Source organism: Myiozetetes cayanensis, unplaced genomic scaffold (assembly GCF_022539395.1).
Source record: "Myiozetetes cayanensis isolate MyiCay16 unplaced genomic scaffold, myiCay2020 scf5-8, whole genome shotgun sequence".
Classification (NCBI taxonomy): Eukaryota; Metazoa; Chordata; class Aves; order Passeriformes; family Tyrannidae; genus Myiozetetes; species Myiozetetes cayanensis.
The window spans coordinates 102044135-102069518 of NW_026087742.1; the positions used below are offsets into that span (position 1 = coordinate 102044135).

Sequence of the window (25384 nt, forward strand, 5' to 3'; positions counted from 1 at the left end):
ACTGGATAGAATCACCTGGATGCAAGCAATCAGAACTTGAAATGCAGGGAACTGGCATGCAAGTGCACATGATCACAGAAAATTCTCCTTTAAACAGACCAGTAACACTGTCTGAGGTCCAGGGAGAGATAGGAAATCAGGGACCATCTAACTGATGATTTTAGTAATGACCATTTCATAACAATTCTGTCAACATTACTGCATTCTACAGTCCTTCTCAACATTTAAAACAAAACTATGTCTGCTTTCTGTCTGTAGAAATTATGAGTACAGTGTGCTGCTTTCATCTAAATACCACCTTGCCAAACATGGTCTTTTTCTAACAGTATTGGATTTTCAAAACCAGCAAGAAATATACTATAAACAAAGGTAAAGCTGAGTACCACAGAAAGAGACAGGACTGACCAAACCATTGTACCATCAGCTTTCCTGTTTCAGTTAGTGCTTTAATCAGCACCAATGGAACAGACTCAAGACTCAAAACTCAGCCCTTGGAATTCACCCAGCTGCACCTATGGAGATGGGGATGCAGCCCACTGACTGTTTGGCTGTTGGACACTTCAGGTGAAGTGATAACCTCACTTCTGAAGGCAGTTTGGGGAAAGTGGAAGGGCAAAGATATCTGATATTCAGTGCAAATAGGTGCACATAAAGAGAACAGATTACCAGGAAACATAAAACTACCACAAACACCATTCATTATTTATGTAATGCCAGTAACTAACAGTTACTTATAATGTTAAGAGAGGCTGGGCTATGTGACTAAATACTATGAGAATAAAGAGATTACAATCTTAAAATAACGATTTATGTGAGTCCCATTAGAATAAATAATCCTACATTACACTGAACATTACACATATATTTTTAACCTTCTTTATGGAAATGCGATTATGACATAAATGTATTACCCTTTATCACTTTTTTAATCTACACAATATAGAGTTTCATATACTATAACATGTTTTCTGGACTATACACTCACTCTGGCAGACCACAAATATGAAAAGCATGGACAATGGCTGAAAATTAATGGACTGGAGTGGCAAGTTTTATGTAGTAACTATAGTATTGTGTGGTCAGAGACTATTATAACTGGAACAGCATTTGCATTACAGAGAAGACAATAAAAATTAGAAGTCTTTCAACTCCCCCCCGAATTTATGAATTCAGTAGAAGAAAGGGTTCTTTTCCACCATATTATGCTGCATTTGTAAGACGTTGAGACAATGGAATACAGAGAGCTCATTCAGAGCTGCCTGGTTTGTGGGGAGGAAGACACTGCAGAGCATTGCACCATCTGTACTTCCCTACTCCCACAGAAGAGCCATCACAGACTCCAAAAGCCCTCGGGCTGCAGGAACAGTAGCACCCAACTAAATTTGAAGTTCAGCTCAGGTACCCTCTGCCTGCAGGCCCAGGAGCTCCCTTGTCAGCTCAGGTCCTTGCCTGAGTTAAGCTGTAGCTAAGCCTGTTCTTCTTGGCTTCCTAACCTGCTGATCCTGACACGATGTCCTGGCTTGTCCTTGGACTCGCCTCAGAGTAAGGCCTTGGTTGGCTATCCCTGGACTCTTGGCTGACCCTGGTCACTGTCACCATCACCAGACCTACCCTGGGCACTTTTTGTCTGCTATGAGATGGGGTCCTGTGGGTGAGGTCCCTGTTCTTGTCTGCCCTACTGCCACCCACTACTGCTGCTGCATGACAGAAACAGGCTTTGGGAGATGAGAACAGGCAAGTCTGTTTCCAGGTCTTGAAAAAAACAGCAATGGGAGAAGCCAGTGAGATTGGTTGGTGTTAACCAAGTCTGGTTTTAGCATTGTCTTTAGATTCCTTTTTAGGATATAGATGGATTTCCAAGCCCTTCTGAAGGGAAAAGCAGAGAATTTGAGTCCCCACCTACAGGTGTACATCTCACACGTGCCTCATCATGACAGTCATTTCCAATTGCATTTCATAAAAATAGAACTGGTAAATACAAAGTAAACAACATTTTTTCTTATGTTTTCCTGCAGCACAGAGGATGCTTCTTGCTAATTAGACACTTCTTCAAAGCACAATCCCTTCTTGCTGTCTTTGGTTTACGTTTCCAACCTTACCACACGTTCCTTGCAATGCATTTTATTGAACCTGTTGTGACAGCAGGAGCAAAACAGGCTAATAACTAAGGCTGAGTCATTTTCAGTGTCAGCACAGAAGTAATTGTTCTCTAATAAAGACATGACAATCAAATTAAAGAGGTTGGTAGGAAGGAGTCTAGTCATGAGAGCTACATATCTTGCACTGCATAGGCATTAGAGCAGACTGGCTGTACAACTTACCCGTTGGACTAGAAACATGTTGAATGTACTATTTAAGTAATACATCTTTGAACTTTTAGACCGACAGTAATTTTTTGTTACAGTTTTTGGGCCGGAATAACAAGTATGGCTTTGCTTCCTTTAAAGCAAACAAAAGCAAGAAGCTTAATAAAAGACCGGTTACTGCAGTGCGAGGAGTGAAAAGATGAGAAAGAATTTTTATATAATCTACTGGATGCCAGTAGAAAGTAGTAAATCAACATTGTTTTCTCCCTTGTATTCAAAACATATAGCCAACTTAGCACCTTTAACATTCTTAGACACAGGCAAAATTGTTACTGGAAAAAACACTCCTTCTAAATAGTATTTAAATTATGCTGCTTTACACCAGAAAGGTCCAAACTTGATTGTGAAGACAGAAAAATGGGATTATTAAGATAAAAAAAGTACAAAAACTTGTATAAGAGTCTGCTTAGGTTTAAAGAATGTTTTGGTTTTGACATGAGAGAAAAGGAAAAGGATATAATGGAACCATGTTAAGAGAGTGGGATCACAGAATTGTGCCTGATGAGGATCAGGGAATTAAGATAACAAATCTCTAAAAGCCAAGAAGTGGCAGCATGTTATCTGTCTGACAGTTCACTCATCTCAGTAACTACATTTTACAGGGGAATACAGAAGTACCAGAAGCATCTTCCTCCCTCCAAGAAGATATTAGTTTTCTCACCTAACTGCCCCGTGTTGGCATGGGGGCAGCAGCATGTAAGAAGCAGATCCCTACAGGCACTGCTAGAACCTCTATCAGGTGTGAGGATCCACTGATCCTTAAATTACAGTGGCTCTTATTTAACTATGAAAGGGATAGCCCATACTGCAGAAGAATGTCTCAGGAGGAGCAAAAGAAGGGTTCTATGCTTCCTTTTGCTAAGTAGAGAAAATAAAGTACATGTGGCACATGAATCAGAGGTCACATCCAATTCTGGCCATAAACAGCAAGGGAGAGAACAGCAAGCTTTCTTGAAAAGCCAGGTATGTGACAGGTCACTGGTTATGGCAGTTCAGAAAGCTGACTGTGAATCACAAATCTGCAGCATATTTTTTCCCCTATATCCCTATTAATTCAACAAAAGCTCTGCTGAAACCACACTGAGGACTTGCATGTTCTCCTGCCTGCTTTCTGACACCGCTCTGATCACAAGCTATTCCTGGCTTCTGACATTTTTCCTCTGCTATCTATGGTATTTTCTCAAAAGCAGTTTTCTCTCACTCTCACTTTTGATCTCTTCTAACAGGAGACAGATTTCTCTTTTACATTTCTTAAAAGAGTAGAAACTCAGCATAGGCCTGTAGAATAGGTATTTTGATCACTGTGTTATTATAGATGTTTCAAAATCTTGAATTGGCTCATTATCCAGCCAACTGCTGAAAAAACCCTCAAAATAGTCTTGAGCCAGCATTCTACCTATTGTTTTTATCTTTCTAAGTCAAAACAAAGATCAAGAGTAGCGTATGTAGCACATATGAAATAAAATCTAAAATAGGTCACAGCAGGACATAGAAGCTACTTCTGTGGGGAATTCACCATATGCAGACACCTTTCCAATAACTCATTTTTAGAAACTTCTACAAGTCTGGGCTTTTTTTTGGTCCCACTCTACGTTCATATTCCAACAGCATTCTGTAATTTGATTGAACATGCGCTTTTCTGACACCAAGAGCTTGTCCTAGTGACTGCAGTGGGTTGATCCCAAAGGAATCACCAAGTCAGGTGTTCAGTTACTGAAATCATGAGCAAAGAACAATGACACAAGTCTGGGATCTGGAAATGAAATACGAACCACCGCCCACCAGCAGTGCTGAAGTCACTTTTCCCTTCCCCCTTGCCTCTTCCTCCTTCTCATAGGAGGCAACGCTTTGGCAAAAGAATGGGACCCAGAGCCTTGTCAGAGCTTTCCATTTTTGCTCACTGGCTTGTACTCCGGTTCATCTGAAGACACTTAAAGCTAAATCACTAAATCACACTTCCCTGATTCAGTCAGGTGCCATTGATTTCCAAGGGACTATTTACCCAAAGACATGTGAAGGACACAGGCTTTATTGCCTTCCTGATCTATAAGGGAGGACACTTACCTATTCTCTGAGGGATACTGCAAGAATAAACCCATTAATGTATAGATCTTTGAAGATGAAGCATTAAAAAAAAAATTACCCAACCCCCTGGTACTATTGATCTTGTGGAAGATCTGAAGAAAAGGAGCACTTTACATAATCAGTATCCAAGAGCAATTGATAAAATTAGAGATAATGTCTCAATTATTCAAATTCTAATCCATTAACTTTCATCTTTGTCAACTGATCCACGTTAGATTCAAAATAATAGTTTTGGATTTCTTTCTTGTGTGACATTTCATGATATATTTACTTTTCCACATACCTTCAAGCTTTGAATTCTTTCCCAGCTTTTAATTTTTGCTCAGCATATTTTTATTTTTTCCCCTTTTCTCCTTTTTACGCCCATGTCTGTTCACTCATTTTGTCTTGGACATTGTGGTTTTGGACTGTCCCTTTTTGCTTTCTCACTAAAATTTGCACATTCAAACATTAGTATTTTATTTATGTAATTACTGCAATGCTGTTCTGCCATCAATCACTCTGTCTCTTTAGGCTGAAGTTTTATTGTCTTGTTTGATCCTGTTTCAATGATTTTACCATGATAAAAAGAGCTTTTTAATTAATAAATAATGAAGTAACATATAAAGAAGACAAGCAATTGTCACTCAGAAACCAAGATGACAACTGTGAAGAACTAGAAACTAGAACAATACCAAGAAAACTTGAATTTCAAGTCATATACTTTTAAGAAGAGAAATGCATAGAGCTAATTGTCATCTAAATCACTGGCCATACTTGATCCTGTCCTCAACAGCTTTGAAGTTAAGGTGCTGTGCAGGATCAGTAACTACTAATGCTGTACAATATGTACTCTTATGTCTTCCAGAGTAATTTTTTTTTGGCCACATGGTGTGCTGGAAGAGGAAACATTAAACTTACAAAAGATCATTAGGTTTGCAAGGAGAAAGAGTATTTGTATACATATTTAGTCAGATTAAAAGTATATTTATATGGCAGATAATGATCTTGCTGGTCAGTGGATTTAAATATAGGCAGCAAGGCTTTTGGAACCTTCCTTTAGATTCATTGACAATTAACTGTGGAACTTGAGTTGTATTAAAAAATGCAGTTGTATTTAAAAATTATTATTATTAATAATAATATTGATATTTATATAATAATATAATGTGGTGATCAGGACACCTTTTTTATTTTAAAATTATGAGGGGAAGTTTTGTAAGTGCTGAAGTAGAACTGTCTTTCTGGAACCAGTAATACAGATGCATTTAACCTCTATTTACTGTATCTCCCTAAGATCAAGGAGGGTGTTTTAATTGGGCCACATTAAGATTAAATGCTCAGTAATACATTTCTAGCTGTGGTCAGAATCAGATTCTCTTGAGAAAGAGAAGGAGGGGGAAAAAAAAAGGATCACTATTGTGGCTCACAATCACAGAGAAACTCATCAGTAGGCTTCTTAATTCCTCCATGCAGCATCTGTTTCTTCCTCTAAAAATAGTATTCCTTAAATTCCTATATTCCTTATAGGAGTGAAAACGTTTTACTATAAATAATCTGCGCCTTTGGGAAAAAAATTCTCCATCTTTGCCAGACCATTTAAGGAAATTAATGTTACCAATTAAGACTGGGCATACTTTTTTCATGAAGCCCTAAGCATCTCTTTCACAAAAGCTTTTTCTTTTTACCCCTACATCTCTCTATGATGGTTTACACTGACCTTTTGGACATCTGCCCATCAAGGAGCACTTGACTCTCAGCTACCCATTTCCCACCAATCATTTGTTTAAGTACATGTGTCTCTTGGTATGTCTCATACTGGCTGAACGAACTGAGAGATGCTTTCTGAACAGGGAGTATCAGTACTTGTGGAATAATACACAAACTTTTTTCTGTACATTGCAGAGGGCCACTAGACAATTATCTGCTCAAAATTGTAAAAAACCTTGAATGGCATGAACATTTCATATCATTCCATTTTTCACAGAATGTATGTAGTTCAGAATCTGACAATGTTATGATATTGAAAGTTTGGGAATTTGTAGCCTTATAATATGAACCAAGAATTGCAGTGTCCCAGTTATATGCAAGGGGATGTCTAAACCAGAAAGAATGCCCAGAGTCAGATGGTTTCCTGTATGTTGTTTAGCACCACATTCACACACAAATTCATTCTCCTCTACCCTCAGAGCTGAGTCAGAAAAGGAACACCACCTAGTGTTCGAGGCAGAAGAAATTTGTCAGAAAGGGGATCATCAATATTGATCCAAAATACAGCCTGCTGCAGATTAAAAAATTATAAACAAATTAAATAAGACAAAAAGATACAATTTTCAAGACAGAAGTGGGACCCATGAACAGGGTCTAAGGGGAAAAAAACAAGCCAATCAACCAGCCAAAAAAATTAGATAACTACTGTAGACCATGACTACTTTAGCACACTTCTACATTTGAATCAGATATTCTGTTCCAAGAAACCTGAAGACCCATTTGCTCAGACCTGAGTTGCAAGCTGTGGTACACAGACTAGAGTTTTCAGCAAAAGATAATTAAGAAAAGCGACTCAATTGCCAATAAGCCCAGATGTGCTACAGGTCCACAGCTGCATTAAAAAATAAAATAGAACAAAAAGCAACAAAATCACAGAGGTCTGCAAATGAGCAAAGGTTAAAACCAATGGCTTAGATGGCACGTAGTTAAGTATATTTATGGCACCAGATGGTCATGCCAACAATAGGAAATGCATATATTAAATGCTGGAATTTCTAGTTAGTATTCATGTTGTGTGCATTTCTTCACATTAGGCAGTTTCTTCAAAATCAAATAAACCAAAAGCATACTTAAAAATAAATGTTAAATAAAATTTCACATGAATTATGAAATGCACTAGAATCTCAAATGACTGAGAAAAGGTAGAGAATTGTCTGTAGAGCACACTAACACAATCTTACGTATATTAGATTTGTTCATCTCCATCTCTCTCTCTCTTTCCATTTGCATATGTGTGTATGTATAAAATTAACTAGATTCTGTACAACACTTCAAAGGAAGTTCCTCAAGAATCTGTGTCTTATTTATAGGTAACAAGAAGTTCACTGCATATTAATCCACTAATAAGAAAGGCATACTTAGGTGTTGCAGGTGATGCAGATCTTCTGGACATGGCAGCAGGAGAATCAGACCTTCTCAGAGGAGATCCCATACCAGATGAGGAACCAGGTGTTGTGGGTCGCTTCTCTTTCTTTATCTTCTCAGTCTAGAAGCACAGTTCATCTTAGTTTCCATAATTAGCATCAACAAATCAAAAATTTATTTGATTGTTTTATTAACAAGATGTCATATAAAGTGATTTCTGTAACATACACTTGAAAGGTTTTTAAGCAGCAGCTCGCAACTGAGGTGCTATTAATAGTTTTTTGTTTTACACAGACATAACACACACCCACCCCAGGGATGGTGGCACTGGGTGGAGTCTTCAAAATCACCTGTATGCCCCTGCAACACCTCCTGGATATGATCAGTAGTGCAACCAGGCATCTCACAGAAACGCTGCTGCAGGTAACACTGAATCACACCTAAGACTGACACTACACAAATCTTTACTCCCACAGCTTTGGTCCTCTCATTTGCAGCTAATTTAGATGGCATGAATTCCTGTATTATTAACTATTACAAGACACAAGACCTTATGTGAATTTTACAGTCCTCACATAGACTTTTTTAAAACATGTCTTAATCTGTGTAGACTCAGCGAAGAAAGAGTTAAGCAAGTGGTGTAAAACAGGCACTGTCAATACACTTGAGTTTCCGAAATATGTGAAGCTTGCTCATTAACCAGAAAGACTGGACACTCAGGGGGGAGATCCTATTCGTCATCCCCATTCCCAGAAGTTACAAGCAAGTCCAGAAACATACACTTCAGTGCCTCAGTTCCCTGAAAATAAAGGTGTTGCTGTTTCAAATAGCAGCACTCAACACTGATTCCCTGGAGGAGGAAGATATAAAAATGCTGCTTAAGTGGAGCACGAAAGCAACAGACATTGGCGAGGCTGTTTTTTACAGCAGGGCTAGCACTTTATTTGTATTCATGTAAAGGGAAAGGCAACAAGCAGAAGCAGCATCAGTTTACCCAGCAGTGAAACCAAAACCATTGCAAACCCACCTGAGTAACTTCGGCTGCAGGCGCCCCTTTCATGGCACTGGAGGTGGAGGGTGAAGTCGCCTTCTTCCTGTCCGTGCTCCGAGTGGGAGAAGCCTTGTAGGGAGACTTAAGAGGACTAGCTGGTGCTACACGAGGACAGATATGGAATACTAAAGAGTTATAGTACAATAGCAAGAGCAAAAGGGAGCACAGACAGAGGAAGTAAAGGAGAGGAGAAAACAGCATACTTTTATGTTATAATGTTCAAAGGCAGTTTTGAAGGTTTTTTTAATAAGTGTTTCAACAGATTACATTATGTAACATGTTCAACATGGTCCCATGTTTATTAAAAATGTGTCAACTGAAGGTAACATTTTACAGGATTTTTAAAAATAATCTATAAAATATTACTCTCTTACTCACATACTTTTCTAATTACCTATGTGATTATTTTTTCCTCTGAAAAATTCAACTTCCTTTGAATATGACAAAAAGAGTAATCAGATAATTCTAGCTGGGTGACTTTTGAAAAATACCGCAAAACATGAAACGTGACAGGAGCATAGGGAGTGTTTGGGTTTTTTTTTAAAGCGTAAACACGGCAATGGCTCCTAAATACCTTATTTACTTTTCAAAATAATACTTAATTTACAAAAATTAACCAAAAACCCCCAAACCTAAACTAAATGCTGCTGTAGGTATTTCAGTTATTGTTATTTGTGGGACACATCAATTTGAGTGTGACACACGCATTACAACTTACAGGGCAACTCTTTTTTTATTTGCAATATGAACAGGATTTTTTTTAAATGGTATATTTTGCTGCTGGTTTTGTTCATATTGCCTTCTAAAATGAAACCTTCACATACACATAGAACAATCAACAGAATATATCTTTAATTAATAAGACAGACATTAATTGCAACCAAGTGATAGTGTGTTTCCAATCATAGTCAACTAAAGTCAAGAAGATATGACTTAGGAAAAGCAGTAATTATGTGCTAATGTAAAGAAACTCACATTTCCAATCTTTTTTTTTTTTAATTGGAGGCAGTCTAATAAAATTTCTTATGAAGCCTTTTTTGTATGCTTTAAGGTTTAACTAGACCTTTGTATTCTTTGACACACTTTCCAGCAAGCTGGCATAAGGTCACTGAATATTAGGAAAAGTGTTCAGAAACTTAATGCCTGCTTTAGATAAGTATTTTCACTTCAACTGTTAAAAGAATTAATTATGTGTCCAGTAACAACTGTTTGCCTGAATATCTTAATTTGGAGTGACATTAATAATGTATTGCCCGTGAGTCTTAAATTGAGGCTCCTCATTTCTAAGCATAAAGAAAATGCAGGAGCAGAAAAATTTTGACCTCAGTATAATGAGCTCTTGGAAAGGAAGAAGCCTCTCCCCTGCTCAGAAACCTACTTCTATGGTGAGAAGTACTCGACATATGGGAGATCTCACTCAACACTTTTGCTGGCAATTACTGACAAAACCATCAGCTACGGCCCCATCGCCTTGCGAGGAAATAACAAGAGGATGCTGGTTCAGAAAGCTGTTCCCAAAATCAGCTCTTCTGTCTCAGCTGAGTGAGAAAGTAGTTTGCAGGCCAAATGGTATCCTTGTCAGACATGTCAGCATGCTACTTTAAAGGTCCTGTGATGGAGAGCAAGATAAACCTGGGAGTTTACAAACAAAACGAGTGGGGAAGGAAAAAAGTCATCCCTATTGATTTCTTTGAAATCAAATACAACATGGAAAACATCATCTGTAGGTGACCCTAGCAATTCACCTCAAAATCTTAAGCAGAATATACTGATCTAATTGTGACTTGGTTTTTGCTCCCTCTTCGCAGTAGCTGATCTCTGAGCAGTAAGCAAACTGGGAGTTTTCTCATGGGCCAAGTACTGCATGACAACATCTTTGCTTCCAGTAGAGACTGCTTTTAATGTAGAAACAAAGAGAAGCAATTTTAGAGCCATTCAATATCAATGTCCTTATGCACTGAACAAAGAAGCAGTGCACAAGGGAAAGCAGGTTTACTCTGCAATTTTTTTTTAAATTGGTTTGTATTAAAAGCACTAATATAAGACCTAAGTCTGTTTCAACCATGGTGTGTGAAAATACTCATAATAAAGATAGTCAGTCTTTATCATCTAAATAATTTAATCACAGAAAAATGTTTCCTTTTGCAGACAGGCATTTGGGTGTGGTCTTTAGTGTGTTTTTTGGTTTGTTTGTTTTATTAAAAGTAGTACCAACTGTTAAACTTTTGTCGTATTTCAGCCAACACTGTGACCAGGTATAACTTTGTAAGTAGAAACTATTCTGGAAGTCAGGCACTTAGGCCTAAGTATTATCAGGATTGGACACATTCGTTTTGTAGATGTTTGCAAAATAATGGGTTTACCAGACTACCATTTACATTGTAAATATCATCCCTTAAAGATCAATAATTTTTGGAACTGACACCTCCTTATCAGTATCTCTGTTTTTTCCTCTAAGTATGTATCATTTTATATGTGTATGTACACCTAAATATATATATATATATAAATACACAGTCACACAGTTAAAGGCAAAAAGGTATTTAACAGCTAAAAACTGGAACCCTCGTAAAAATAATTAAGGCTCAAATGGTGCACTGGGATTTTTGTTCTACATACTATTTGGATATGACAGGGATGACATTAATAAATCAATCAAAGCCTCTGAGAGGTGTCACACCCTCGTCTAAAAGCCTATTTCTTACATGAATATATTCAGCTTTTCCACTGGCTTCAGTTTTAATGATTTAGGTTTTGTTTTTTCTTCCTAAAATAGACATTCAGGACAGGACAGACAAGATGATGTGTTTTTCCAAGATTTTAAATACGCTGCAATCAGGAACAACTTAGTTCATCGTTGATTTTGTACTACCATGTAAATTGTCATTTGGTTCATGACACTCCTTTTCTTTCCGCAACTACGCAGATGCAGCCACAAATACACCTGAATGGTTTCAAAGTAAGTCACATTTTACCTGGAGTATTGTACTGCTCAGAAAGCATTAATGTACTTCTGCTTCTGGCTAAAGATGACTGTGTGGGAGTCAGCAGTCGAGAAACAATAAAGTTTTCCATTGGACTAAGATGCATGCGGTGAGCTGAAGGATGGGAGCAAATAAAATACAATTTAAAATGCAAATAAATAAAACAATGTTACGTAAAAATAACTGAAACAAAATGATGAAATGATTAAATGAAATGCCAAAAACCCTGGAAGTGTTTGAGATTTAAAATATTTGAAGATAATTTTCATTCCCTCTAAAAAAGGCCTTCTAGTTTCTCCCTCCTTCTAAATTATTTTCCCACCTGTGCAGTAAATATAGTAAGGTTAAGACTGTGTTGCATTTTGTTCTTACTCAGAGGCATGTTCCATTACGTAAAATGGTTGCTTTCATGACTCAGCATGAAAAAGGTTTGTCTTCTTCCCCAGTAGAAGAGGTAAAACATTTGACGTAACAGCACGGCTGTTCCCCAACGTGCCAACCAAACTGGGACTGCATTTAAAATTTGCCATCTCACTGCATTATGTAATTCTTATTTATACAATATGCCTGCATTCCTTCCTACTCCATAAATGTGTCAACTATGTAAGACATATTTATAGATGTTCCTATTACACATATATACAGTCATCCATCATAATAACCTCAAAGGTACTGATGAGTTTTCATTAAGACATTCAGAAGTTAAAATAAATGTACCTTCTCTTTTAATTCTAAAAACAAGCCTTCATAGTCACTTACTTCAAAAAATACATTTTTTATCATTAGACTTTAAAGAGGGAAAAAAAGAAACACAAAACAAACCTAAAAAAGCCAGAGTTCAGAGTGAGTGCTTAGTAACCACTAATCCTACAAGATGATCATCTTTTGCTGAGTCTCTCGTGGATCAGAGTTTTGTAACAAATTAAAGGGCTCTACAACTCTGGTCACCGGATTGAAGTGTCCCAGGTGGCTCATTGGACGTGCTCCTGCCCACAGTACACCCCCTATCTACTGTCAAGCCACATATTTGGTTTGCCTGTTTTTCCTACTGGCCAGAAGGTCACAAGCAGTAGTTATAGGAAATGGCTGCAGTCACAGAATGTACTTACAGCCTTGTTTGTGGGAGTATCAAAACCTGAAAAAGAATCAGTAGAAAACCCACAGCATTTGTTGCTGGACTGCGACCTCCAGCATGGCAGCACAGTCTTGGGACAGGCTACAGAACTACTTTAATGTATTCATTTAAAATGCCTCAAATGTTTGAGCTCTTTTGAATGGCATACATAAGCAAATCACACGACTACATGGACAAGAAGTGCTTTAAGCAGAAGGAGAGTTTAGGCTGGCAGGAGACCAGCAGGTTCACTTGCCTCTGTCGGGGGAATGTGTTATGGCCGCGGTGGAGGAGGAGAGGCGCTTACTGATTGGCGAGTCCATTTGCTTTGGCAGATTCATTGTAGAAGCTGAAAGTTTGTCACATGCTGCAGAGAAACGCATTGAAGATATTTGTATTCATGTCATGGTGTTGATAAACTCCCCAAATTAACCTTGCATTTGTACTCGTGGCCCTTGCCACTCACAGCACTGAATTAGGCAGCAGATAAGCTCTTTCTGAGTGCTGGAGGACCAGCATCCTGTGACACATGCTTTGGGATGCAACTTTTCTGCTTGTGAATTTAATACTCCAGTTTTACAACAGTCTATTTTTTGTACTGCCCCTGGCACATAATTATATATCAGGTCTGAATGAGTGAAGCCGTTCTGATATAAGATATTCAAATATCAGCACAAGCATAAAGTTACCCAAAGAAAACAAACTGCAAACAGGACAACTCTGAACTCATCTTCATTCCCTCTCCCGTCTGCTTTCAGTCTGGAAGACCTGGGATAGACCTCAGGTATCATTCTAATAGGAAAATTAAATAACCAACATTTGTGTGCTTGCATGATGAGACCTCACTGTTTGGTTTTATCTTTTTGTGCTTGAGAAGATTTAAAAAAAAAAAGATGCAGATTCTTGGTACATTTTTCTTGTGAAATACTGTTTGACAAAGTCTTTTTGAGCCAAATATCCATTTCCTACCTTGGCATTTATTTAACTGAATGAAAGAAAAATGTTACTCAAGTATTACTACAATGTACTTGTACATGATGATCACCATATGATACTCAGAAGCTAAAAACACAGGCTCATTGTCCCCTAAATTTGAATTTTATTTCTTTCAAAACAAAAAATATTTTCAGCAAGGGACATGTATGTGTAATTCTGCAGCTCCTAAGTTACTGTATTCCCTATTACATCCATCAAATCATTGCCTCAGTGGGGTTTGCAAGATTTCCTTCCATCTACTACAGTAGACAATACAATTTCCTTTCTTAAAAAAACACGTATGATGCTGGTATGCTGCAAAACATCAGTTGCACAGCCAAGTATCTTTGCACATGAACAACAGTTAGTATAAAAATCTGAATCTGTTTGCACAGAAATAAGAGTCCTGTGAGATCATGGACACAACAACATTTATTGTAAGTTCTGCAGGAGTCATAGCCAAGCCTAGCTCCTCCTTTGGGGGTGAGAGAAGGAACCTACTTCTCAAAAGCACAGGCTGTGTTTTGTTTTCAAAATGCCAAGTACATTTACAATCAAGATTAGAAATCCTATATGCAATACAATCGTAATTTTGGAGGACTCGTGTACTTCACAGTCCTTTTATGGAAATAGTAATTAAAAAACCCAAGCCACAAAAAAAGTGCAAAAAAAGACAATAAAATAAAACATAATTGATTACACAAAGTCAACTTCCTGACTTTGTTACAAATACCAGTTAAGCCAAAATTCATTTCTGGAGGTTGAAAACACAGCATGGCCATGTAAAGGTATTCTACATTTACTTATTCTTAAAATATTGCAGAAAAAGGCCCTTGAGATGGAAAAAGAGGACTGTTTTGATGAAACACGGGCTTCATAACACATTTTATCTTACTGTGCAACTGAAATCTTTGTCAACAGCACCTGTGCCCATCCATTAGAACTGTCAAATATATGCCTAATTATACACACACACACAGAGCACCCACAGAATTAACAAAGATGAGAATCTGAGTGGTAGAAGTCTACAGTTACTGAGAAAACCATGAAATGCCTCTACTGTGCTGGAATGTGAGGCATGCACTGCTCCACCATGGCAAAATTAAAAGGAAATTAAAAAGACATTGGTCTACAACGCTAAGGGTAATGCTGTAGAGTGCCAGACTGAAATTATAAGAAAACACTGGTTAGGAAGGACAAGATCAGTGGATGGATTACAGTGATTAGAACAGTTATAAACAAGACATGATGGTGCTGTGATTCTCTGAAATACCATTGAAGGAATCAGCAGGAGCAGTAGAGGTCACAGGGTCTGGAGGAAGGGTGTTGGCAGCTAAACCTAGAACAGGGGGTGGGGTATTTTCTGATTCACCTACACAGCAGAGAAATCAGAGCAAAAAGAGGTGAAAGAAATTACTGAATAAGTTGGGGGAGCTGGAATTAAGCATAAACTGCATCACAAAGAAAAACTGGTTTCTTTCTCAAAGTATAAAAGACTTCTTTTATTATTACATATATTTAATTTCTGGGTTTTTTAATGGCATACCATTAAAACTATGATATGAAACAGAGTTTGCCTTTTTTAAGTTAAGTATATTTACACACTGTTTTAAAAGAGTACTTGTCATATTTCTTCATCACCCAAACATGGATATTTTCCCCTATAACAGTTTATTCAAACCTGACAAATTTAAATAAGTTGCATGATTTAAAAGAGAAAACATGCATCTTTTTGAAATATAAAAGCAGCACATGACTGATTATGTAATAAAAAGAACTTGCTCTGAAGCCAAAGCAAAAATAGCAGTAACAGAACGTATATGGGGGGAAAAAACAAACTATTTTAAACTGCACATGCTGCATAGTCATCTAGAAATTCCCAGCAGTTTTTAAAAGTACCAAACAAAAACAGATCATCTTTTTGCAAGGCTCAGACAGCAGTCAGTCCTTTGGTGAATACTGAATTTGCTAACTGTGTGCGTGGGAAGACAATGTGGAGTGAGATAATAAGGGAGGCTGTGCATCAATTTTAATTTTAGCATTTAGCATCCTCCAAACAGGTTCTGGTTACTCTATTAAAATGATCTGCATTCCTAAAGTTAGGAGGAACCTTTCTCCTCAGAAGGTATTAAGAGAGAGGAAGCCTGGCAAGCAATTACAAAGTACTTATTCACGCCCCAAGGCAAAAGCCTGTACAGTACCACCCTAACTATAAAACCACCATACTTACTATCTCCACAATCTCATGCATTTTGCACTTCCAGATCTGCAATGCAGGCAGCCTGTTTCACTTACCATCTCTCCCTCCTGAGCCTGCAGCCAGTGCTCCTCCCCACGACCATCGCTTCTGCTTCTGTTCCAGCTGCTGGCTGCGTTCAAGGGACCGACGCATCATGGCTTCTAAACGTTCCTGGTTGAATTGGTACAAAACCAGAAACCAAATCTCCATCAGTTCTTTGGGGGCTTTTTTCCCCACCCCGCCTCCTGAAACCATGCTAAAAATACCCAGTCCCCCTGTTGCTCCACGAAAGATGATAACAGGAGCTTGTTCCCAATAAAAGAAAAAGAAGTGAATAAAGAAGGTATCAGCATTCTACCTACCTCCAGATATGTGTGTCCTTTGTCTGCAAGCCACTGAGGTCACTACAGAGGCCTAAGTAAATAACACAGGTTGCATCACTGCCTAGCATCTGCTCCTGCTGGTGAGGCTGCTGCTGTGCTCTGGACTTAATTTGTATAAGAATAATGCTCGACAAGCATTAACTCCTTCTTGTCTATGCAGACATCAGGATTTTTTCCCATCCCTTTCTGAGCACAGTTAAATTGCTGCAATGCCAGTGGCTCCACCTAGTCACTCAGATAAATGATCACTTCAAACCCAAAGTAGGTTACTTTGCAGGAGCTCTATTTATATATTTATTTTAATGAAAACTCCCTCCTTTCTTCCGCTATGTTCCTTACAGTCTATGCAGTTAAGAGCTTCTGATTTTTTTTTCCCCTCTGTGTTTTTTTTTTAATGCATGCCTAGATCATGCTGTTCCAAGATTTACTTGTTTCCCCCTCTCTATCCCCATGTTGTTCTCCATGGCTTGCTGAGGTAGGATTTTTAGCTGTGAGAGAATAAATATATTTCTTTCCCTCCCCAAATCCTGTTCTACCTTTAACTTACAGCTAAGTATGGTCACCTTATTCCCTCTCCACCACCTCCTGACTCACTGAAAGACCTCCACTGAGTTTCATTCCCACCTCCTCCCTCTGCTAGTTTCTCAGTGATTTATTGTTGTGGCAATGATCTCTGCACCTTTTCTTTTCCTCCTTTCAAGCAGATATAATGTGGTTCTTCCCCACCCACCATTCCATCATCTAACAGCCTCTTTTCTTCCTCCTCCCAGTACCTCATTCCCATCTGGCAACCTCCTCACCCTCACAGCCCAACCCCTACCATGAAAGATAAGTCTACTCTTGCTGCCTCCAACTTTTGCCTCAATGGATTTTAGACCTTTGATCCTATTACTATTTTTGGTGCTATTACTTATTACCTTTGCTATGTCCTTCTGATCTAGTGTAAAACTCCTACTCTCATCCACTTCAAACTGGATCCTGCAGGCTTCTGTGATTACATCATAACTCTTCCAATTTTTACCAACCCCCTGCTCTGTCTCCAGTATCTTTTGGCAGCTCAGATCATCTGCATGGAAAACCTCTCATACATCTCTTGGACAGAATACTTTCTCTAACTGATTCATGCCTTTGGACTGGCTTTCCTATTGCCTTTTTCTGCGAGATTTTACCACAAAATTTCAGTCTTTGTTCAAGCATGTCTCCTTCAGCCTCTGCACTGATGTTGAGCCTGTAGTCTCTGACTGTAGCACCTTCGGCACATCAGACTCTAACATCAGGCACCTCCAGAAACTTCCATGACAGAACTTTTATACACGTGCCTGTAACCTTTGTGTTACTTTCCTGGGGTTCTTGGCCTTCTACAATGCCAGATGTCCTCTCATCATCTTCTGGTTATCTGCGATATACTTTTGTCTCTTCCACATCTTTGAAGAATCTCTTCTACTACAACTTACAGTAATTTATTTCTGACCTCATTTTTTCCACCTCATCCACCCCTACTACCAGTTATCCATCAATATCAACAGCAAGCCACTACCTTTAATCTTTAAGCTTTCTTCCCTTAACCTCATTACAAATCACTTGTGCTATAAAGAATGCCAATATATTACCCTCCATACAAAGAGTGAGAAAAGAAAATTCTTGCATGCTCTGTCCATCATTCTCATCTCTCTCGTCCCTGTTACCTTTTGGCCAGGTGCCCCACCCTGCTGTTACAATTTCTGCTGCTGTCTCCAGGAAGATGATTTTTCAGTCATGTGTTTTGAGCTCATGGTCTATCAGGTAACATCATTCAAAGACCACTGAAAGCAGGCAGCTGCTTCCCCGCCCTCCCTTCCCCCTTTCCTCCCCCCTTCCGTCTTGTCAGTGCCATCAGTGTCCAGGCAGGCATGAAAATGCGAGCTCTGCCTCCTTCCTTCCCCTTCTTCTCCCTACGGAGCAATTGCACGAATCATCAGGAGGCAGCACAAAGCCCAAATGCAGCCTCTTCTGCTACAGCACAGAAAACCCCATAGTTCTGAGTACCTCGTGAGTACCAAGTACTCACTTCTTGTCCCTACTTGGGGTGTGAAAAGGAAACAATCTTCCAGTCTCTGGAATTCGAAGTCACTCGCTTCTGATTTAATTCGCTACAATCTTTCTTTCTTCTCTTACTGCTTGATGATGCCATTTTCACACTTAAAACTTGTGTGTGCTGCCTTTGCATTTCAAGTTCACGCTTTTTACTTATAACTTCTCACCTCTCTAATTTAATTCTGTTTGAGTCCCTTTTCTGCCCTTACTCTTTGCAAAACTCACCTATTTCATCACCAGTTCTTCTCTGCAGTCTGCTTCTTTTCACTACTTTCTTCTACTATGCATCTTGCCCCAACCTACCCTTCTACCACACTCTTTACACCAAGGAAAATCTCACCCTCCCATTTATTTCTCATTAAAGCATCCTCTTATAAAGAACCTTTCTTTCTTCCCATTTCTAATTAATATTGTTCGACATTAATCAAAAAAGATAAGATGAAAGCAGTCAAGTTTCAATTATCTGATTTATGTTTGTTTGTTGTTTTGTTTAGGGTTTTTTAATGATGTTTGCAGCAAGAACCAGCAATATTCTTTAGTTTGCAAACCACAGAATACACTTATACCACCTACTAAGAAAGTGTTTTAAGAATAAAATGCACAGTGAAATAGATTAAAGAAATTAAATGATTCTTCATACATATTTGACAGTCCATGCTACCTACAATCTGAGGTTGAAATCTTCAGCTACACGATGTGGAAAGGATCACTGAATTTCATTTGCAAGGAGCCTTTCATTAAAGCACTATAGAACATAATTATTAAACCTCATGCAGATATAGCTTAGATAAAGAACAATATGAGGGCCATTCTTCACAAAGAAAGAGTAGTTATTAAAAAATTACTTTAAGATGGCACAAAACTAAAAAGCCAAAGAAAACAATAAGACACAAGGAAGCACAGCATAAACACCTCATACATTAATAATTTGTTCTGTGACGAAAATTAAACCACAAGACATTCCTTCACCAGCAAACAATGTGGAAAACCCTTCCAGTCTATGTTATAGATGAAGTACCTTCTTAAAAAGATATTAAACTGCCAGTGTGATCCTCATTTGGGAACTCTAACAGCTACAGATAGAGGAAACAATGTCTGCACTCAAGATACAGTGAGTTCCCACAAAAAAACTGTAATGCACAAGAATTGTATGTAGGTTAAATTAAGAATTAATAAAACCATAAAAGAGAGCCATCTACTGCTAGTATCTAAAAATTACATGTTACTTTCAAAATTCAGTTATTCATCCAGGTTTTCCTCAGCTTGAGCAACAGAATAAACATTTGTACTGTCCGAAGTAAAAACAAACAAATAAAAATCCCACAAACAAAACCCAATTGTGAGAAAGCAAGTAATTTGACTAAGTACTTTCCTTTTCTCTGTGCAAAATATAACAGATGTGACAAGCAAAAAATTCATTTTGAAAGTATTATGACTTAAAATAATTTGTGCAAACAATTCTAAACCCATCTCCTTATACCTACAATATAAATATCTAAAAGAGCCCAAAACCACCTCTTCCTCTTCTCTTTACACACAGCACTGTATGCAAGTAGATCACTGTTTCCTGATATTATCAGTCAGCTCCATTTTTTGAGTGGCTCTTCCCTATAGCAACGAAAGAGCTCTGTTTTTTTCTATTTAAATAATGCATTAAAAAGCAATATAGTATTCTTAAATTTAACTACCATTCTGAATAAAATTAATTCCCACTCTCAACCAATTGCAGTTATGGGTGTGTGTCAGGGTGTGGGCATCAAACAACAGCACAGGACAGAGGAAGGCTCTGCATTAAGATACAAAGGGAGCTGCCACAGCAGGGAACAGCAGGGGAAGGGCAAAGGATGGTCAGTAATGAGGACTAAATATTTCTCCTCATGTCCACTACAGAGCAGAGTGAGAGACTGCTTGCAATGCAATCTCAAACAGTTTGCAGTAGAATTTTTATATTTCTCATGCAACTGAATCCCACTTAGGATATGAATTGCTAAAATCTGTTTGGAAAGCAATTATTATTTCATCTATTATAATTTTAAAAGTAATTAAATTTGAATTGCATATAATACAGTAAGTAATTAAAGCTATAATATCTTGAGAGTTGTCACTCTTGTGTCTAAGTGCATGATTTTTACAAATGTAAGAAATAGTGCATGTAAACAATCTCTCCAATGATGCAGGATATTCTTTTCCATTTAACAGTTGTTATATCAATCTTTCAAGTCAAGTGCTGGCTTAGATTTGATGCTCTTTACAGGTTCATCTAAACATTAGTATACTGGTAGGCTCAGTACTACTTTTATCAGTTTCCTTTTTAACAAAATCTGATGGTTTTATTAAAAACAAATCTTTGACTAGATGGATGTTCTTGCTCTTATTCGCACGAGCATCCTTGACATGGCCTGTAAAAGTGATGTTCATATTGTCTTATGGAATCCAAGATCAGCAGAACACGGCTCCTGTGGAGACTTCCCAATAACCCATGTACAGCTAGACACCTATTTGCAAGGTATTTTCCAAGTCACATGGAATTTCAAGGCAGGGAACTGAAAAACTTTTATCCAGTCCAGTTAAAAATAACTCTTCAATCACTTCTGTTGAACAGCACGTTTCTTCCTTCAAGGCTCAGGGACTGCTTTTACTAAAGGAAGTGGGCAATTTTAAAAAGAAATACGCAGGGAAAGACAGTGGTACTGAAGACCTCTACAGATAAGAAAGGTGCAGTCACTGTCAATGGGGCAAACACATATTTTCATATATATTTATTCAGGTCCTGTCTGAAGAATCGGACACGCTTTCACTGTGCTCTGCAACAAGCTCCAGCTGCCCCAGAGGGGAACTCTGAGAGAACACCTCCATTCCTACCAAACTAGACATTAAAACCACCATATCTTATCTGGTCATTGTAGAGTGGAAAAAGCAAGCAAAATAAATCAAATTTTAGCCACCTCCTCTTTAAGAAGTCCTTTGCAAGCAAAACAGCCAAGCAGAGGATGCTCTGACATAGGAGTCAACAACTCCCCACCAGTTCCTCTCAAAGTCTTCCAGAAGCAACAATAATATTTTGTAGAGAGAGATTTATACAATCTGTTCCTATCAAAATATGCACTACCTTCTGCTGCGTTAAAAAGCAAGGAAAAATAACTTCAGGAAAATATAAAGGACAACCAATAAGGCAAAGAGCAAGGAAGAAAATCTCTCTACTTGTCATTTCAGACACCTGATGAGCAGGTAAGATGGGTACTCAGTCCCCAGCCAGTGTAAACCAGAGTTAAAATGAGAAACACTGAGGACATGCTGCATTACACTGGCTCACTGGCCAGGGCACACACACACCCCACCTTAGGTGTGGGAAATACAGCTTCAAAGCTCTTCCAGTAAAGAAGATCTTTAAATGGCCGAATGACTCACAGGCACTGAGCAACTTGCAATGCCCAGGGAGCTGCAAGTTCATCATCATCCTTACTCAGACCCTCACTGTTACAATGCACGTGGGGTTTGAGGGATTCATCAGAAGCAGAGGGGGAATTTGGCAGATCCTTTAGTAGAATTCAAGTGGAATTTGAGAAATGAGGGACAAAAAACCGCAAAGGGAAGTCAGAAGGTGATATCTCATATTCCCAGTTTCCTTCTCTCACTCTTCCCTGTTCTACCGATTATTCCCCTGTGTACCCTCTCCTCCTTCAGAGGCTCCTGGATTTTTCCTCCCCCCAGGTTCAATCCATCCCCAAACAAGCAACCATCCTCTCCAGTCCTCCTGCCCCTCTCACCTCCCTCAGTCTGGGGGAAGAGGGAGGGAGGAAAGAAAAGGTAAAGAAGCCAGAGCTGGGTCTGTCTTAACTCCCAAAGAAAGGCTTTGGACAGTTTAAGCACAAAGGACCAGCCCAGTGAGAGAAGTGGTAGTTGTATTATGACCAAACTCTTGGAAGCAGCCTTTCTCTCGCCATTAGAGAAGGCTCCTATCGCACGTACAGTGTCCTGGGGAGCTGAAACAGGCGTGCTGATGGTTGGGAGAAACATCACTCTCTGCTCAGCCTCATATCCATCTCTGGGAAAGTGCAGGAGGCCACTGCAGGAGATGGAGTCCCCACTGAACAGCCCCCTTGGCTCTGACCTGCCACAGCCTCTCTTGTGCCCAACAACCCTGCTCTCGTTTCTCCAGCAAAGGCAAACCGTGCAGGCAGGGAAAGCAGGCAGTTGCTCACTCTTCCTCCACCTCCCTCTGCTGCAAATTTTGAGGACAGGGGTTTGAAAGTTACTGCACTTGCCCCTTTCCCTCACAACCCTCAGAGGGAATGGATTTTGCTTAGCTGCAAAAGGTTACCGCAGCAGGAAACACTGGGGAAGGAGCACATCAGGTCAGTGATGTTACCACAGGAGAGAGACCTCCCATCCCCCTTTGTTTCTGGTTTTTTGTCATTTTTCTTAAAAGAATTTGAAACAAACCACATGACAAAATATTTTAAAATTAATTTTCAGCCATTACACAGAAGCCACAATCAGTGTGTTTAAGCTGAAAGAGGAATGACAGGATATAATCTTCTCTTCAAGTTAATGTGAAAAATCTAACCAAAAAATTCAATGAACAGCAGTATGTTATTCTGATTCCATGCAGCAGTGTTTTAACTGTTTCGCAAAGTTATTGTGATCAAAAGATGGTGGGGGCAGAAAAAAGGAGGAACTGCAGATTTCTAGAGCTTTTTTTAATCTAGAAACTAGAGAAATGTCTTCTCTTGGTTTTTTTTTTTAAACCACTGCCCCCTTTCCCAAAAATCATTAATTCTTTATCAGTTGCAGTAGCTGTGTTAGTGTTTTCTATATAATGTCATGCAGAAATATACACACACACTGCATTCAGAGATTTGTATCAGAAATTGGACTCACTAGAGCAAAAAAAGAACCTTAAACAATCTCAGTAGGGAGTGTAGAAGAGAGGAAGGGTAGGAAGATGCTCAAAATATATGTGATTAATTCTGTTCTGTGAGAGAATTTTAAACCAGCCTAGATTCTTTACTGCTTTACGTAAGAATTTCTGAGTTTCTGTCACCAAGGAAAAACGAAACAACACATTTTCATAAACATGATTTCTGTTTCATGACAATAAACAGAACAGTAAGAAAAATCTTTCCCTTTTTGGAAACACTCATCTTTAAAAAATACTTTCTGAAAAGCTGGTGCTTTATCATTTGACAATCAGAGTCCCAGATATGTTAGCAATAGTAGATAACTACTCTGTGAGATCAGACAGAAATCAAGTAAAAAAAAATGCTTTGGAAAATGTTTCTAATGTACAAGCAGTAGCCGACTCCTAATAGCTGTGGTGATGTGGTTTGCAATTCTCGAAGTAATACCCACATGTCTGCAGTCCTGCCCCCAAAATCGTTCAGTGCATGTCAATATTCAGCTACGGTTAATGCTACCACGCGGAACTGCCCTGCTGCACATCTCCCAGTGGGCCTCACCTCCTCCTCTTTAAGCTTTTGTCTCCGTTTTTCTTCAACAGCTGCCCTCTTCTGCTCCTCCCTCTGCCTCTGCTCCTCCAGTCTTCTCCACCGCTCCTCCATTTGCTTCTCATACTGAAGTTTTGCTCTTCTCTCCTTCTCCAGTATCTGCTGTTCCCTGGCGGCTTATGCAGAGAAAAAGGTGCGTTTCACTTCCCACAAATGTTCTTCTGCTTTAAAATTATTTGATAACACGGCACAACAGTGTAAAAGAACGAATACAAGTACACAGGGTCTTAGTACACTAAGATTAAAAACATAGTGCACAGAAGTGCTGAAACGACTAGTAAATCTAAGTGATTTGCTCAATAAACAAATAAGGAAGCCCTTGTACACAAGGTGACAGTTTGTGCCCCTTACCTATGTAAAAACAGTGTACAGAACATTTTAAAAACACTTTTTTGTTTACGCTTCAAATCTCTCTGTGGCTTAAAGCCAAACTATTTTTTCAGACATAACAAATGTTCCCAGTAAGCTTTGAAGTGAATCAGTTACGTAGGTTGAAGCAAAAGCCCTTGGAATTTCTTTAAAACTGCTTCTTGTTATGGAGCTGCCTTCAAAACGAATACATGAAAACAACATATGCTAAGTTTTCTATGAAGTTTTGGAAATACACCATTCAGCTCATAATTTGGTACTGCATCTTTACCCACTTCTGCCTCTTCGCACGAAAAAAAATTACTTGTGTTATGGAGGGTTTGCCCAGTTGTTTATTCTAACTGGAGCAATAACCTTCTTGAGACATCACCTTGATAAAGAAATTCAGACTGCAACATTACATACAGGACTGTTGCTTCAGGTTTATGTAGGAGAACAAGTAGCAGAAGTTGATGTGGCAAATCACGAGGAAAAATTCACTTTTCTCATGCAAGTGTATTCCATAAGAAGGCAGGAAAGAGGAGTTCAGTAAGCATGCCTACAAACACACAAGCCTGTAATGTCACATACCAACACACATATAGCCCATACCAAAGAAGGAATATTCTCACAGTTGCCAGGCTAAGAACTTGAAAGTTAGGGAAAGTCAGAATTAATGCTGTTTATGTAAGAGCTAGTCTTTCATCACGCTCACCTATTCAGCCTCACACTGCTCCTTCAGTTCCTGTTTCCTTGTACAGCACATTTTCACCCTTCTAACTCTTTCTCAGTATCTCCCCATCAATCCTAGGCTCTTGCCCAGCCATCTCAACTCCCTCTTCTAAGATCAGCCTTCTTCCGTCAGCTATTGCCCTCAGATTCTTTAACTACAACTGTGACCTTCAGTCCCTTTTGGCCCCACTACATCTTCAAGCCCTTGGGTGAGAGCCAGAGTCTTTCCAACACCCAAATCCTTTTCCAACAGTTGTATTTCTTCCCCTTGAACACAGACTCCTCCTAGAATACTTGTTCAAACTCAGCCTGATTTGCAGAACACCTTCCAGCTTATTCTTGCTAGAAATATAGTTGATGTTGTCTTCTTTTTTGCCGTATGAAAATCCACTCTTCCTCCCCACCCAGGACAG

General features: G+C 38.8%; 1 protein-coding gene across 6 annotated transcripts in view; it reads right to left on the reverse strand.

Annotated features, from left to right (window-relative positions):
* The window catches only part of MAP7D2 (MAP7 domain containing 2), an 81618-nt gene that overhangs the window by 9209 nt on the left and 47025 nt on the right, over positions 1 to 25384 (reverse strand). For 3 of the 6 annotated variants that reach the window (XM_050332530.1, XM_050332529.1, XM_050332528.1), the window contains exons 3-9: positions 23844 to 24007; positions 15985 to 16099; positions 14963 to 15061; positions 12971 to 13081; positions 11592 to 11714; positions 8593 to 8741; positions 7559 to 7686 (exon numbers count right to left, since the gene is read on the reverse strand). In XM_050332530.1, coding sequence (XP_050188487.1) covers positions 7559 to 7686; positions 8593 to 8741; positions 11592 to 11714; positions 12971 to 13081; positions 14963 to 15061; positions 15985 to 16099; positions 23844 to 24007 — 889 coding nt within the window. Of the gene's footprint in view, positions 1 to 7558; positions 7687 to 8592; positions 8742 to 11591; positions 11715 to 12970; positions 13082 to 14962; positions 15062 to 15984; positions 16100 to 16290; positions 16559 to 23843; positions 24008 to 25384 lie in introns of those variants that run through there. The other 3 variants (XM_050332533.1, XM_050332532.1, XM_050332531.1) reach the window with 3 other exon arrangements.